This window comes from Macaca fascicularis, chromosome 20, assembly GCF_037993035.2.
Source record: "Macaca fascicularis isolate 582-1 chromosome 20, T2T-MFA8v1.1".
NCBI classification, from domain to species: domain Eukaryota; kingdom Metazoa; phylum Chordata; class Mammalia; order Primates; family Cercopithecidae; genus Macaca; species Macaca fascicularis.
The window spans coordinates 77538228-77552876 of record NC_088394.1 but is presented as its reverse complement, the minus strand read 5'-3'; the positions used below and the strand labels follow the sequence as shown (position 1 = coordinate 77552876).

The 14649-nt window shown below is 50.6% G+C and overlaps 1 protein-coding gene across 5 annotated transcripts in view; it reads right to left on the bottom strand.

Moving 5' to 3' along the window:
• Window positions 1-14649, bottom strand: part of CMIP (c-Maf inducing protein) — a 267195-nt gene that overhangs the window by 40563 nt on the left and 211983 nt on the right. For all 5 annotated transcript variants that reach the window (XM_005592633.5, XM_065537566.2, XM_005592637.5 and 2 more), the window contains 4 exons: window positions 13872-13913; window positions 10730-10792; window positions 7252-7332; window positions 1540-1643 (listed from right to left, as the gene is read on the bottom strand). In XM_005592633.5, the coding sequence (XP_005592690.1) occupies window positions 1540-1643; window positions 7252-7332; window positions 10730-10792; window positions 13872-13913 (290 nt within the window). The remainder of the gene's footprint in view (window positions 1-1539; window positions 1644-7251; window positions 7333-10729; window positions 10793-13871; window positions 13914-14649) is intronic.

The following is a 14649-nucleotide window of genomic DNA, read 5'->3' as shown; positions in this document are numbered from 1 at the left end:
AGCTGGGACTACAGGCGCCAGCCACCTCGCCCGGCTAGGTTTTTGTATTTTTTAGTAGAGACGGGGTTTCACCGTGTTAGCCAGGATGGTCTCGATCTCCTGACCTCGTGATCCGCCCGTCTCGGCCTCCCAAAGTGCTGGGATTACAGGCTTGAGCCACCGCGCCCGGCCGGCACCAGCTTTTCTAATTCACGGACAGACCTAGCAAATGGTGGCCATATGTCCTGGGACAGTCATGCTTACACCTGGTGGTTCAGGAATAATTATTCCTAACACCTCATTCTACTTTCAAACATGTCCTGCTTTGGAAGAAAAATGATGAGGGTCATTTCGGCTTAGCATACAGTCAGCAGCATAGTCAATAAGTCCTCAATAAGTGCCACTAATTATTACTTGTCATGGCTATTTTTCTGGTCCTAAGGATAATAGCTGTACCATTTCTGGGAAATTGCCATCAAGGCTGCTGTCACTAAGAATGGCCTAACCTGACAAGATGTTGCAAACCACAGCTGGGTGGTGTCACCAGGACTCTGGCCTGAGGGCATGTCACAAAGCCACCCTCAAACGGCTTCGTGAGTTCCAGGTGAGCATATTTAGGAAATATGTAATTTCAGAACTTTTTTAAATGGGTTATTGTGATTTTCTTAAAAGATGAGAAGAGTCTGGGGGCAGTGGCTCACGCCTGTAATGCCAGCACTTTGGGAGGCCGAAGTAGGTGGATCTCCTGAGGTCAGGAGTTCGAGACCAGCCTGGCCAACACGGTGAAACCCTGTCTCTACTAAAAATACAAAAATTAGCCAGGCATGCTAACATGTGCCTGCAATCCCAGCTACTTGGGAGGCTGAGGCAGGAGAATTGCTTGAACCCGGGAGCCGAAGGTTGCAGTGAGCCGAGATCGAGCCACTGCACTCCAGCCTGGGTGACAGAGCGAGACTCCATCTCAAAACAAACAAAAAAGATGAGAAGAACAAGAATGATGGCAGCTTGGCCTGACACGAGACTTCTGCAGCGTTCTCTGTGTGTTGTGTCTACTAATCACTGGAGCATCGCACTAACTGGGTGATGGGTACTATGGTTCTTGTGTTACAGATGAGGAAACTGGAGCACGGAGAGAAAATTTAAAATTAAAAAAAAGCAAAAACAAGCCTCCTCCAAAAAAAAAAAAACCAAAACCAAAACACCAACCCCAAGTACCAAAAGTGAGTGAGGAGCAAGAATATTTGGCTTCCTGTGGGTTATGTTTTAGGGGTGATTGTTCAAGCGCCCGTCGATGCTCTGGGACCACCAGGGGTGGGCGTGAGTCCTAAACACATGGCGCCCACAGCCCGAGGGGTCGTGGGACCTGAGGAAACAGTAGTGTTGCTGAGGTCCACCGCCGTTTTCTGAGCTCCTATCGGGCACCGTGCAGTGGGCTAGGGGCTTCCTCATAGAGGGAGTCTTCATTTAATTACACAACAGCCCCCAGGGATATCTGAGGAAACAGGATCAGAGAAGAAAGTGGCTCCGAGGCTAAAGAGGGGCGTCGCGCTGAAGACCCACCTCTGAATGAACTTCTTCACCACTTCCATCCCCGCGTTGAGCTCGTTCAAGGCAAGGATGTACTCCTGAGTAAACAGCCTCAGTCGCGGGCACTTCCCAAAGTCCTGCAGAGAGAGCAGAGGACAGGAGTCAGGGCATGATGCCAGGCAGGGCAGGAGCCCAGGGCAGCCATGACACCGGAAGGAAGGGCAGGACCCGGCTCTGCCTGGAGCTGTCGATGGGGAAGGCAATGGGGAAACGCCAACCCTCTCGAAAGGACAGGTGGCGTCTACTTCAAAGAACGGCACCGTGACACCTGCACTTCCGCTCTGAAGGACCATCTGATGAGCAGGTGCTTTTGGCTGTAGAGAAAGCCACCCTCAAAACGCACGTGCGGGACAAATGAGATGAGAAAGACAAAAGAGAGCCAGAAAGGCTGGGGAGACAAGAGAGGGTGCTTCTGACGGGGATGTGGAGTGTGGAAGGAGGTGTGTGAGACGTGGGTGTGAAAGGAGGTGAGTGTGAGGTGGGTGTGGAAGGAGGTGAGTGTGAGGTGGGTGTGGAAGGAGGAGAGCATGAGGTGGGTGTGGAAGGAGGAGAGAGGTGGGTGTGGAAGGTGAGTGTGAGGTGGGTGTGGAAGGTGAGTGTGAGGTGGGTGTGGAAGGAGGTGTGAGGTGGGGTGTGGAAGGAAGAGAGCATGAGGTGGGTGTGGAAGGAGGAGAGAGGTGGGTGTGGAAGGTGAGTGGGAGGTGGGTGTGGAAGGAGGTGAGAGAGGTGGGTGTGGAACGAGGTCAGTGTGACAGGGGTGTGGAGGTGAGTGTGAGGTGGATGTGGAAGGAGGTGAGTGTGATATGTGGGTGTGGAGGTGTGATAGGTGGGTATGGAGGTGTGAGGTGGATGTGGAAGGAGGTGAGAGGGGTGTGTGTGGAGGTGTGAGGTGGATGTGGAAGGAGGCGAGTGTGAGAGGTGGGTGTGGAAGGTGAGAGGTGGCTGTGGAAGGAGGTGAGAGAGGTGGGTGTACAAGGAGGAGAGTGTGAGAGCTGGGTGTGGAGGTGTGAGAGGTGGATGTGGAAGGAGGTGAGTGTGAGAGGTGGGTGTGGAAGGTGAGAGGTGAGTGTGGAAGGAGGTGAGAGAGGTGGGTGTAGAAGGAGGAGACTGTGAGAGGTGGGTGTGGAAGTGTGAGGTGGGTGTGGAAGTGTGAGGTGGGTGTGGAAGGTGAGAGGTGGGTGTGGAAGGAGAGTGTGAGGTGGGTGTGGAAGGTGAGAGGTGGGTGTGGAAGGAGAGTGTGAGGTGGGTGTGGAAGGTGAGAGGTGGGTGTGGAAGGAGAGTGTGAGGTGGGTGTGGAAGGTGAGAGGTGGGTGTGGAAGGAGAGTGTGAGGTGGGTGTGGAAGTGTGAGGTGGGTGTGGAAGGCAGTGAGTGAGAGAGGTGGGTGTGAATGGATGTGTGTTTGTGAGAGGCTGGTGTAGACAGAGGCATGCATGTGCAATGAGGAGCCTAGGCGCGTGTGCATGCACCAGGCATTAGTGGCAGGAGAGGCACTGGCATGTGTCACTATCATGAGGGGACAGGGCGACGGCCCTGGTGGGAGGCCCCATCTGTGCCACACTAGGGAAAGCAGTGCCTGCGCGTCTCCATCCACCAGCCCCCCGGAACTAAAGGGTCCACTGTGGCGCTCTGTCGAGGGGCCAGGTCAAGGACACAGGGACCCTGCCTGTGCCGGCCGAGGGCCATAACTGGTGGCTGCTGTGCTCGGCCTCTTCCAGGTGTCAGGAAGACAGGGGCCACGCCACAGCGAGCTCTGCCAGGAGGCAGGAAGGCGGCACCCAGCCCAGTGGCGGGCTTGGGGCTTGCCAGGAGCAGAGGAGAGAGGCATGGGCTGGACAGGGGCCTGTGAATCTGGCTGCCACATTCATTTCCAGAGTTGTGGCTAGGGCTGGGGAGGTGCTGGGACTGCCAGCCCCTCGGGCTGTGTCCGGCCAGTCAGGAGCGGCACGGCCCTGCCCAGACCCTCCATAAAAGTGATGTGGCTGACCAGCAAGACACGGACGGGAGCCTAGAGTCTCCACACCTGTCCCTCTGTACCCATCTCAGTGGAACCTGTTTTTTAAAGAGAGCAGCCTGAATCAGGACTCTAAGCTGTAGAAAAGAAGTAGAGACCCCTTCAGGTCTAACTGACCCCGAAGCTGGCATGAAAGCTCTGAGTGGAACCCGTTCCTACCATGCCCTCCCGCGAGCTCCCAGGAGAGTTTCTAGAGCCACTGGAGGCTTCTTCACGTGGAGTCAAAGGGGCTGAACTGGGTCCTCAAGAGACAGTGGAGAGAGCTTTCACTCACCTGTCCCGCTACATAAAGAGGGAAGCAGAGACCCGGAGCCAGTTCATCTGCCTCACAAGTATTTCATCTGGCTTTGGGCTGCCACGCCCGTCTCTGGGCCTCACGGTCCCCACTATGGAATGAGGGTCCACAGAAGCGATCTCTAGCCCCTTCCACCATTAGGGTTTTATGATTCTATGAACTGCTTCAACAGAGACTTAGGTAACTGTCATCTTAGCTACTGGAGTTTTGAATAATCAAGGTCATTTCCATGGAAATAAACATTTACAGAGGGATCCAGCAGCCTCTGAAAAATATAATCCCCTTGGAAAACTGGAGGTCAGATTACCTGGTGGTCCACTGGGGACCACAGCCATGTCTTCTTGCCTCCTTTGCCACAAGAACACCCCGAGGGGCATGGGGGCACAGAGACACATGGCCGTTCTTCACAACGCAGTTTGGCGCTTTATTTGGATTGAATCTCCAGAGGAACATACTAAAGAACTGCTTCCTTTTGTTTCTACTTTTTATCTCGGTCTAGCAAGGAACGTTCTTTGAGACTCTCAAAGCTTCAGTTTGCTCATCCATGAAATGGGGCACATAACATATTTGCAAGAGATACACTCGGAACGGGGGAGCCCCCAAATCCCACAACAGCACTGTGGCTATGTTCCCCCGTTTCCTAAATATCTGAGAGCCTCCTTAAGGAAAAACACTGTATTTGGGGTGAAGAGAAGTCACTGTTCATGCTACCCCAACAGGCTCATGGCTTATGCTCCTTAGCCAGAGACCTGACCCCCACACCAGCTGAGCGCGCCAGCTCCAGAACGGTGCTGCTGACCCATGGCCACTCATTAAGCATCAGGGAGCATTCAATGAGTGAATGTCAAAGCTCTATCTCGCCCACCGCCTGTGTTGTCAGGATTCCACGAGATCAGGTCTTCCCGTGCCTGGCATGGCCATAATCACTGTTTAATACAGTCTGTTCTTCTACACGAGGGGCGGATCCTCCTCGGTTCTCCCTGCAGTTCTCCTCTGACGCCACCGCTCATGGTGTGTAATTAGTAGGCGCCAAGAACAAGGTGGGATCTGGGTGTGTTAAAGCATCCCCAGACACCTGGGATCACTTAGGGGGTACTCGTTACAAATGAGGTGAGGACTCATGGCTGAGGGTCCCTACTCTCTGCCAGACCGCCACAGATACTATAAATTCTGGGTCTGCCGAGAGTTGTTCTGATTTTTATAGAGAAAATTATTACATGGTCAACACTCCAGGCCCATAAAACTAACCAAATACAAGAGAGGCGTTGTATGGTGAAGCCCTGAGAGGCTGTCTGAATTCTGAATTTTTTCCCTTTGAAGTCAGATGTCCCCAAAGAACCCTTATGAAATGGTTTATTGACTAACATGGAATATGCAAAAATGTTTATGTGCCTCAAGAGGCATTCCCCTGCCAAGTATGTCCTGGGGGTATGGCTCTGCCATTGACAAGTTAAGGTCCTTTGCAAGAAAACCTGAAGAACCTTTGCTCTGAACTCCAACATGGCACGGCCCTCCCCATACACTACACCCGCAGTGATTTTAAAGTTAACGAGTAGGGCCCCTTTCCTCCCACGTGGCCAAAGCCAGAAAGATCTCCCCCTTGAAACTATGAGCACCCAAATTAAGGCAGAAACCCCTTCCTATCCCCCAGTGGGAAGTCTCCTTGTCCTGGAGAAAGAACTGCACAGGGTGTCCCTCTCCCCTGTGTTCTGAAAACAAGAAATGAATTTACCCCAAATCTAGGAGGGGCTCAGAAATCAGCAACAATTCAATTATGGTTTGCAATCGCTGAGGGTAGAGAATGGTACATAGTGTTCATTATGGTACTAACACGATTCAGTTGGTAGTGGTGGCCTGGAAAGCAGGAGGGGAAACAGTCTGATGCTATCTCTGGCTCTACAGGAAGAGTGCTGTAATTGATTAATGATGTCTGCCATGAGTATGGAAGGGGTAGAGGAGCACATGTATCATGCACTTCCACTCCTGACTGGGGAAGGGGCTGTAGGTGATACAGTATTCTTCAGGGCTATGATGTGGAGACAGGCAAGCTACATCACAAGCGAAATGATTTGTGGTTACCCTTTTTCAGTTGTTTTCACACGCTCCAGGAGGCTCTAAAGTCTAAGGTGGTGGCTGGCTCAGTACAACATGTGACTAGGAACCCTGGCCTCAGGCTGTCTGCTCCTTAGCTCCCCCCAGGAGCACCCACAGCTGCTCATCAGACCCTGCCTTTCCTGTCCTGCCTTTCTGGGTCCCAGATTCCTCCTGTGCACAGATGTCATGGGAAGGGCACGAGGGTTAATGACACAATACACTCAAAGAGCGTCACACTCTTGACTCTAAGAAAGTGTTCAATAAACATCTGCAAAAAGATGTTATTCTTATTCCTACCTGTGGCCCCTGTGGCCACTTAGTGGACCTAGCTAAGCCTCAGTTTCCTTGTGTCGTACAGGGCAAATAATGGCATTTGCTGCTGTCCCTGGAATGATGAGGGAACACCAAGGGGCCACACAGATTACAAGCACCCCACCCACTGTAAGTGTGCAAGTAAACCCTGCCTTTGTATTTAAAAAAAAAAAAAAATTAAAGGCCATGCTTTATTCAGATTTCCTCAGTTTTGCCTTCATGTCCCTCTTCGATTCTGGGACTCCATGGAGGGCCCCAAATGACATTTAGTCGTCATGCCCCGTAGACTCCTCTGAGCTGTGACAGTTTCCTAGAATCTCCTTGTTTTTGATGACCTTGACCGTGGGGAGGATTGGCCAGGTACTTTGTAGATTGTCCCGTTCTTGGGATTTGTCTGATGTTTTTCTCATGATTGCAATGGGGTGATGGGTTACTGGGAGGAAGACCATAGAGGTCAAATGTAGTTTTTATACATCATATCAAGGAGAAATTATGTCAAATTGGCTTATTGTTGTTGATGTTGACCTTGATCATCTGACTGAGTCTGGGTGTGTCTGTTTTCTCCACTGCAAGGCGACTCTTGCCCCCTTCCATATAGTGCTCTCTGGAAGGACCTCGCTGTGCACAGCCCACACTAAAGGAGTGAGAAGTTATGTTCTGGGTCCTTGAGGGCGAGGCATCTACAGACATTATTTGGGCCTATTCTCCCTGGGAGGCTTTCCTCTTCTCCTCCAGCCACGGTCTTTTTGTAATTCTTATGTACTGCAAAAAGATTCTTCCTGTTGCCATAATGGAGGACAAGCTGTACAAAACCCCCAAAACTCCTTAACCAGAATCTCAACCCCAGTTCCTGGCTGTCAGGCTGGGCCAATCCTATCCCCCAAATCTGTGCCAACACAAAAGGCCAGGTAGGTGCACGGGGCCTCATGCACTGGGCGCTGGGGTCTGGGTGTTGGGGCAGGGGGAACTCACCATGTTATGCTTGAGGATTCGCTGCACCACAGGGGTGAACACCTCGATGACTACCATGGACCGGGGCCGCTCTCTGCAGTGCTGGGGAGAGAGTAGGGTACAGTTACCGTGGGCCTAAGAATGTTCCGACCACAGCCCAGGGCTGCTAGCAGGGCTAGAGACAGTGAGCCCAGCTGTGGGTGCCTGGGTTCCCTTGATGAACACCGTTGCACCGTTTTCTAAAAATGAGATTATTTTGGAGGGGGGGCCAGCTCTAGGTTCGGAGCGGAATGGAGAGGAAGGTAGAGAGCTTTCCCAGACACCCCCTCCTCCGGCATGCACGGCCTCCCCAACTATCACTGCACATGTTCCTATTAAGGATGGGGTGGGGGTGTTCCAGGCCCAGAAACGTACCCTGGGCACTCAGGCCAGCGGGCATGTGGGGCACTGGAAAAAGAATCCTGGTGGAGAGACAGGGCCCAAGAGGACAACACAATCCTGTTTCCCTTTCCTGTCCCCTGATGCACACACAGAGGACTCCCTGGGCAGGGGGTAAAGTGCACCACGGTCCCCTTTCCTCCCAGGTGCCTGCGTTTCCACCTTGCAAGCTGGTCTCATTGGTGGACACAGCCCACGCCTCCCCAAAGGACCGTGCAGTGTAACAAATGTAGCACGTACACCCTGTGGGGTATTTGTTACAATGGATAACCCCACACTGACACATCATTGTTACCCAGAGTCCACAGGTGACTTTAGGGTTCACTCTTGGTGCTGTGCGTTCTGGGTGTTTAGACAAATGTCTGATGTCCTGGAGCCACCATTGTAATATCATAGGAAGTCGTTTCACTCCCTAAAAATCCTCTGTCCTCAGCCAATTCATCCTTCCCTCTCCCCAACCCCTGGCAACCGCCAATCTTTTTACTGTCTGTATAATTTTTCTTTTCCCAGAATGTCCTGTAGTTGGAATCATGCAGTGTGCAGCCTCTTCAGATGGGCTCCTCTCACTTACTCACATGCATTTAAAATTCCCCCTTTCTCTTCGTGGTCTACTAGCTTGTTTCTTTTTAGCTGAGTAACACTCCATTGTCTGGGCATTCCACAGTTCATTTACCCATTCACCTACTGGAAGGCATCTTGGGTGCTTCCAGGTTCTCGCAGTCATGAATACAGCTGCTGTAACATCTACATGTAGATGTTTGTGTGGACAGGTGTGTTGAACTCATTTGAGGAAATACCTAGGAGTGCCATAGCCTTAAAAGTTTTTTCTTTTTTTGGAGTTAAAAAGGTAGATGAGATGAGAGCTTTTGTTTGCTTTTTGTTTGATTTTGACCTTAAAGCTTGAGACTGTTTCAGATGGTACACATAGGCGTCCTGACATGTCCTTATTTAACATATAATGAGACTTTTGTAAAGCTAAGATTCTGCATGTGTGGTCTGAAAGACCTTGGAAATTGGGTATGATAATACCAGGGCTTTGGCATCTGAACACCAGGGTGTTGAAAATTCTGTGACTCTTCAGTTGGTGGCTTTAGCACTCGGGTGGCAGTCTGCAGGCCCAATTCATCACCAGCGTGGCGTTTTGTTTTTCAGATTGGAAAGGAAGCCCTTCACAGGCTGTGCAGACAAGGCCCGGCCCCTCCCTCGTGTCCTGCACACATTTATCACCCACCCGGCCCCTGGATGAGGATGCTGGACCTGGGGTAAGAGAAATCAGGGCTCCCCTGAGAAAGCAAGATGAATAAACTTTCCTCAGATCTCGGAATTTGGCAGGAGGTTGGCAGAGCAGACGCAGCGCGGGAGGCTTTGGTCCCCTCAAGCTCTCCTCTCTGGGCTCCAACTCCCAGAGGGAAAACAGCCAAAGCAGCATCCCACGTGGCTGGGACCCCCCCTCCAAAAGGCAGACGGCCCTCTTTGAAACACCCACACGGGATTATAGCAAAGAATGCCAAAAAGGATAACTTTTTCTACCTCACCCTTTTCCAAACTGTGCTACCAGGAACGCTGAGGTAAGAAACACAGTGAGACAAGTGAAGCCTCAGGTAGGAACCACAGTGAGGCAAGTGTATCTTGTTCTACAACAAATATCCAGTGTTCTAGAACCAGAGTTTAGAATCATGAGATCTGGGAGAATTCCTAAGCTTGAGAGGCAAGCATGGGGCAGGTTTGGGTTAAACTGGACAGGAGATGGAGGAGGTGACCTTTGGTGACAGGCAGAGGAGCAGCTAGCTGTTCTCTCAGGATACTGGGTTATTTAACTCCAGTCTGCTGGGGCATGATACCCTGAGGCCCAGGGGCAGAGAAGGCCCTCGTGTGCCCCGAGGAGCCAGGGGCCTGTGTATATCCACACCTGTACACACACACACACGCTCGTGGGCATTCACTCCTTGAGCCCGAGGGCACACATTGCACATGCCGACATTAAGGATAGGGGTAGAGGTTGTTCCAGGCCCTGACAAGTACCCTGGGCACTCAGACCAGCAGGTGTGTGGGTCGCTAGAAAAGGAATCCTGATAGGGAGGCAGACTCCAGGAGGACAACAGAATCTTGTCTCCCTTTCAAAGCTCCTATCCCCTGACACACACAGCCGGGGGCGGGCAAGGGAAATCAAGAGCACCACAGTCCCATTTCCTCCCAGGGGCCTGCTGTTCCACCCCACAGGCGGGTCCCACTGCTGTACACAGCCCACACCTCTCCAAAGGACAGCGGGTGACTTTGGCAGGAGGCAGGCAATGGGAGCGTGGAGGGATGAGGACCAGCTGAGCAGGGCAGCAGGGGTATGACAGGGGAGCGCTGAGAACATGTCTTTCCAACGACATACAATTATTACACTAAAAAAAACCACACACAGCAAAGAACAAAACAGGTTTGTGTGCTGGTTCGGCCTGAGCCGAGAAGATGTGCTCTGGGAATGAGAAATGTCTGCTCCCTGATGTGCCCTGGGCATGTCCTATGTGAAGCCCACTGCAAGGCTGGTGCCGGGTGCCTGACAGTGGATGCCCTGCTCCACGGCTCCTCTAAGCTAACCTGGAGCACCATGCTGCCTCCCATGTTCAGGGAAAGCCCCACAGCCGCACCCCACCGTGGGCCAGCCACTGCGCAGAGGAACCTTGGCTAATAATAACCCAGCTCTGACGTCAGGAGCCCAGGAAATCTGCAGCAACCTGTCTCCCAGGACAGCCGGGAAGTGATTCCAAGAAAAAGCAAGATGTTCCCCCTCTGACTGTTTGTCACCTGTCTGGCAGAGAGGTGGGTGTAACCCTAAGGATGGGTACCTGGCGCAGAGAGGTGGGTGTAACCCTAAGGATGGGTACCTGGCGCAGAGAGGTGGGTGTAACCCTAAGGATGGGTGCCTGGCATGCCCTCCGCCTGTGTCTGGGACCATGGCCCAAGACTGTGGGGCCCAGGTTTTCGGCCTTTCTGTGCAAACCCGATCCCCAGTGTGCACACACCGAGGGAGGTAGCCCCCTGCAGCCAGAGCCCCAGCTCAGCAATCCCGTACCTTGCAAAAGAATTCACAGAGATCTGGTGGTGGGTGGTTGTTTTCCAGCAAAGGAGCGATTGCCTGAAACACAACAAACAAGGATCAGGAACTGTGGGGTAGACAGCCACGAAAAGACTTCGAACAATCTCCAGGCCATATTGTGAAGAGAGAAAAATAAATCCAGGGCGACACACCGTGCATCACATCATTCATATTAAAAGCAAAAAATAAAAATAAAAAATAAAAAACCCAAAACCCAAAAAATCCACAACCATATCTGTCTGTGTGGGTTTGTCACCACCTGAAAACAAGATGTTACTGCAGAGGGCACTGGGATGGGATGACATCCTCTTTTCCTGATGAAAACATACTCATACTCATGAAATACTTGCAAAATTGGCCGGGCACAGTGGCTCACGCCTGTAATCCCAGTACTTTGGGAGGCCAAGGCGGTAGATCACTTGAGGTCAGGAATTCAAGACCACCCTGACCAACATGGTGAAACTCCGTCTCTACCAAAAATACAAAAATTAGCCAGGCGTGGTGGCGCACCCCTGTAATCCCAGCTACTCAGGAGGTTGAGGCAGGAGAATCACTTGAACTCAGGAGGTGGCGTTGCAGTGAGCCGAGATCGCATCACTGCACTCTAGCCTGGGCGACAGAGAGACTCTGTCTCAAAAAAAAAAAAAAAAAAAAAAGAAAGAAAGAAAGAAAAGAAAAAAAGAAATACTTGCAAAATGATATTTTAAATAAAATTAAAAGTTCTATCACAGCTAGTATGGCTGGGGTCGGGGTCTGAACTTGATTCTAAACTTGAACCTAGATTCAGCTTTAAGCCCACGTTCTTCACCACCATGGTGAGAGCCTTCCATAGTGAGCCGGATCACAGCTGGGGTTTGGACTCCTGGTCCAAGACCAACAACAGTTACTATTGCCTGGCCAATGGAATGAATAAAACCAACTCAAGCTATGGTAGAAAAATTAGTGCATAAAAAAACTACCAAGCACATGGGAGAAGACTAATTGCCAGTAGGGCAAATAAGAGGATGTAACTGTTGGAATGAAAGGAGGCTCCAGAAGTCGTCACAATAATGACAACAGCAATAGTAATAAAAGAATGCTGGAAGGGGAGGCTGTAAAACGCAGGGGTGAGGGTCAGACCCTCAGATCAAATTCTTTCCTGTTCTCAGGCATTCCTGCTGAGCCGGGAAGCTCAACCCGACCCAACTAAGGGTTCAGTTCAGCCATATTAGCTGGATAAATGCAGCCTGGATTTCTCGGATCAAAATTTCTTTCCCAGGATTGTCCTGAATGCAAGCCCTTGTCCTCCATCCAGGGCTTCCAGGCACCCAGTGGGACCCACAGGTGTTGCTGGCAGGGAGAGGAAGCAGTACCTCCTTCCGGTTCTGCAGCAGCCCATCTTACCACTTTGCCTTTGCACATGGAAGTCCCCCTGCCTGGAACGCCTTCCCCAGCTTGCTCCGTTTACCTGACATTTTCCTATCTCTCCTTTAAGATTCAGCTTGGTCACCTCCTCCTGGAAGTCCTCCATCATCATCCTCCCAGTACCCTCCCTGACACAGGTTAAGTACCTATCCTCTGCACCCCCACTAACACCCAGAACAAACCTCAGCCCTTGGCTATGTTATTTTTGTATTATCTGTTGACTCGCCAGGTTCTCTCAGCATACATTCAATCCTCAATGCCGGCCTCATGTCTCGTCCAGCTCTCTATCTGTGGGACAGAGTTAGTGTCTGGCACATAGTTAAACTCACATGCTCAGCAAAGTACGTTAAATGAATGGATGAACTGATACTATGCTGGAAAAAGGTGGTGGTGAGTGACTGGGGGTGCCCAGGTTGACGTGTTCTCCTGTTCTGGCAAGAGAAGGCAAGGGATAGTCAGGGTGAGAGCATGGAGAAAACCTCTATACTGTTAGCAAACACCCACTGGGGGCCGACTATGTGCCAGACACTGGAGGTGACAGCAAAGGCAGAAGCTGCTGCCTTGACTCTCTACAATCAAAGGCCTGAGGTCCACCTCATTTTGTGCATACCATAACCAGCCTGGCTTGCCAGGGCCGACTGAGTGGGTCCCTTAAGGCCTCGATTCGGCTAAAGAAGTCTGAGGGGCCTAGTGACTGATGCTGCTCTTCTTCTGTACCTTGCACCCAGGAGACATCCCAGGCCGCTTAGTTCCAAGGTCCCCTCCTGGGCACAAAAGGCTCTGCCTCTTGCTTCTATTTCATCTCCCATCCGCCTGCTTCTCATTTCCTTATGCTTTATGCTCCAGAAATGCTGAAGCTTCCAGAACGCACCACGTTGCTTTAAATCTTTGTGCCCTTGCACATTGTTTATTCTCTCTGGGATGTTTTTATCCTGTTTTGCCACCTGGAAAACTCCTATTGATCCTTCAAAACCCAGCTCAGATATCACTACCTCCAGGAAGCTCTCTGGCTCCTTTCCCAGGGGAGTTTATCACTCTACTTACTCTCTGCACTCAATGTCTCTGTGTTTTGCGGTGATCACTTTTGTCTTCTTACAATAGATGACGAACTCCTTGGGGACTAGGTTATCTGAATTCAAATACACAGCACGGTGCTGACCATCTAGCAGGTGCGATTTCATTGCTTTCTTCTCTCAAGTGAGAGTTAGGTTTCGTAGCTAAAAGTCATCCAGGAAGATATTTTACCTCAAAAATGCTTACGTCATGGTAGAGTCCCAGAAAATAGCATCTCACTTTATGTATCACAGGGAATTAAATCCAAGTTCTATTTGTGGATTAATTGGCAGACATGTCCTGGGGCAAGAAAGAGGACGTTTACCTTTCAGCTAATGGGGTGATGCCTCCGAATAAATTATACGGTCTCTGCCATCTCCTGCCTTCAACTCCCTAGGCAGACTCAGGAAGGAGGAGGCGATTATGATACATTTGCTACAAACCTCAAAGACAGATAATTACACTCCCTCTCCCATCAACTGGGGCTCTGAAATGTGCAAAGGCAGAGGGAGATGCGACCAGCTTGCTAGAAAAGACAAAACGGAGCAAGGCCAGATGCTGGTGGATTACGCAGGCGCCAGAATTACCCCAAACCAGGAAAAGGGTTGTAGGCTCCAGGAGGCGGAGGTGGGTGGAGGGTGCGTGTTCGAGAGGAACTTACCACAATGATGTTTTCATGCTCCTGGGTGGTCAAGTTTGTGTTCTAAAGGATTGAAGGGAGACAGCAGGAGGAAAAGAAAACAAAAGAAAATTGAGAAAACGAGCATTTGGATTTCAAGATCCACAGTTTTAAAACATCTTCAGCGTTACAGACCAACTGTCACCATCATTTTTTCTTAATTAAACAGATCTGAACACCCTCAGAGACAAGGTCGGGAAAGGGGAAAAAGTATGGTTTCAGGGCAGGGAGAACTGAGTTCTTGTCCCTGTTTCAGGGCTTGAGTTATGTGACCTTGAGTGAGTCGAGTCTGGGGGAGACTCAGTTTCTGCTTTGGTAAACGGGGTTTCCAGTAACCTCATTAGGCTGTTGGGAGAGGATCTGGTCCTTGTCAAAGTGAAACTGCTTAGAAGCCAGAGGGCAGGTTCATAATAAGTATGTAAAGAAACAGACCTTTTAAGAGTCCTAATGCTGTGGCAGGCAGCCTTTTAGGAGTAACACGTATATGATTTCAGTGTTTCTCAAACTAGTTCCCAAGGAACACAAAGTTCTGTGAGTGGGCCTGAGATGTTTTAGCTGAATTCAAATTCTAGCAACTGACTTGCAAAAACGTAATTAGGTTGAATGGATTACATCTGCTGAAATTTTAGGGGTCCTGTTTCCTTCCCAATCTGGACTTTTCTTAAATAATTGGTAACCGTTACAGGTTGAACATCCCTTACTGAAATGCTTGGGAACATGTGTTTTGGATTTCCATTTTTTAAAAAATTTTGGAATATCT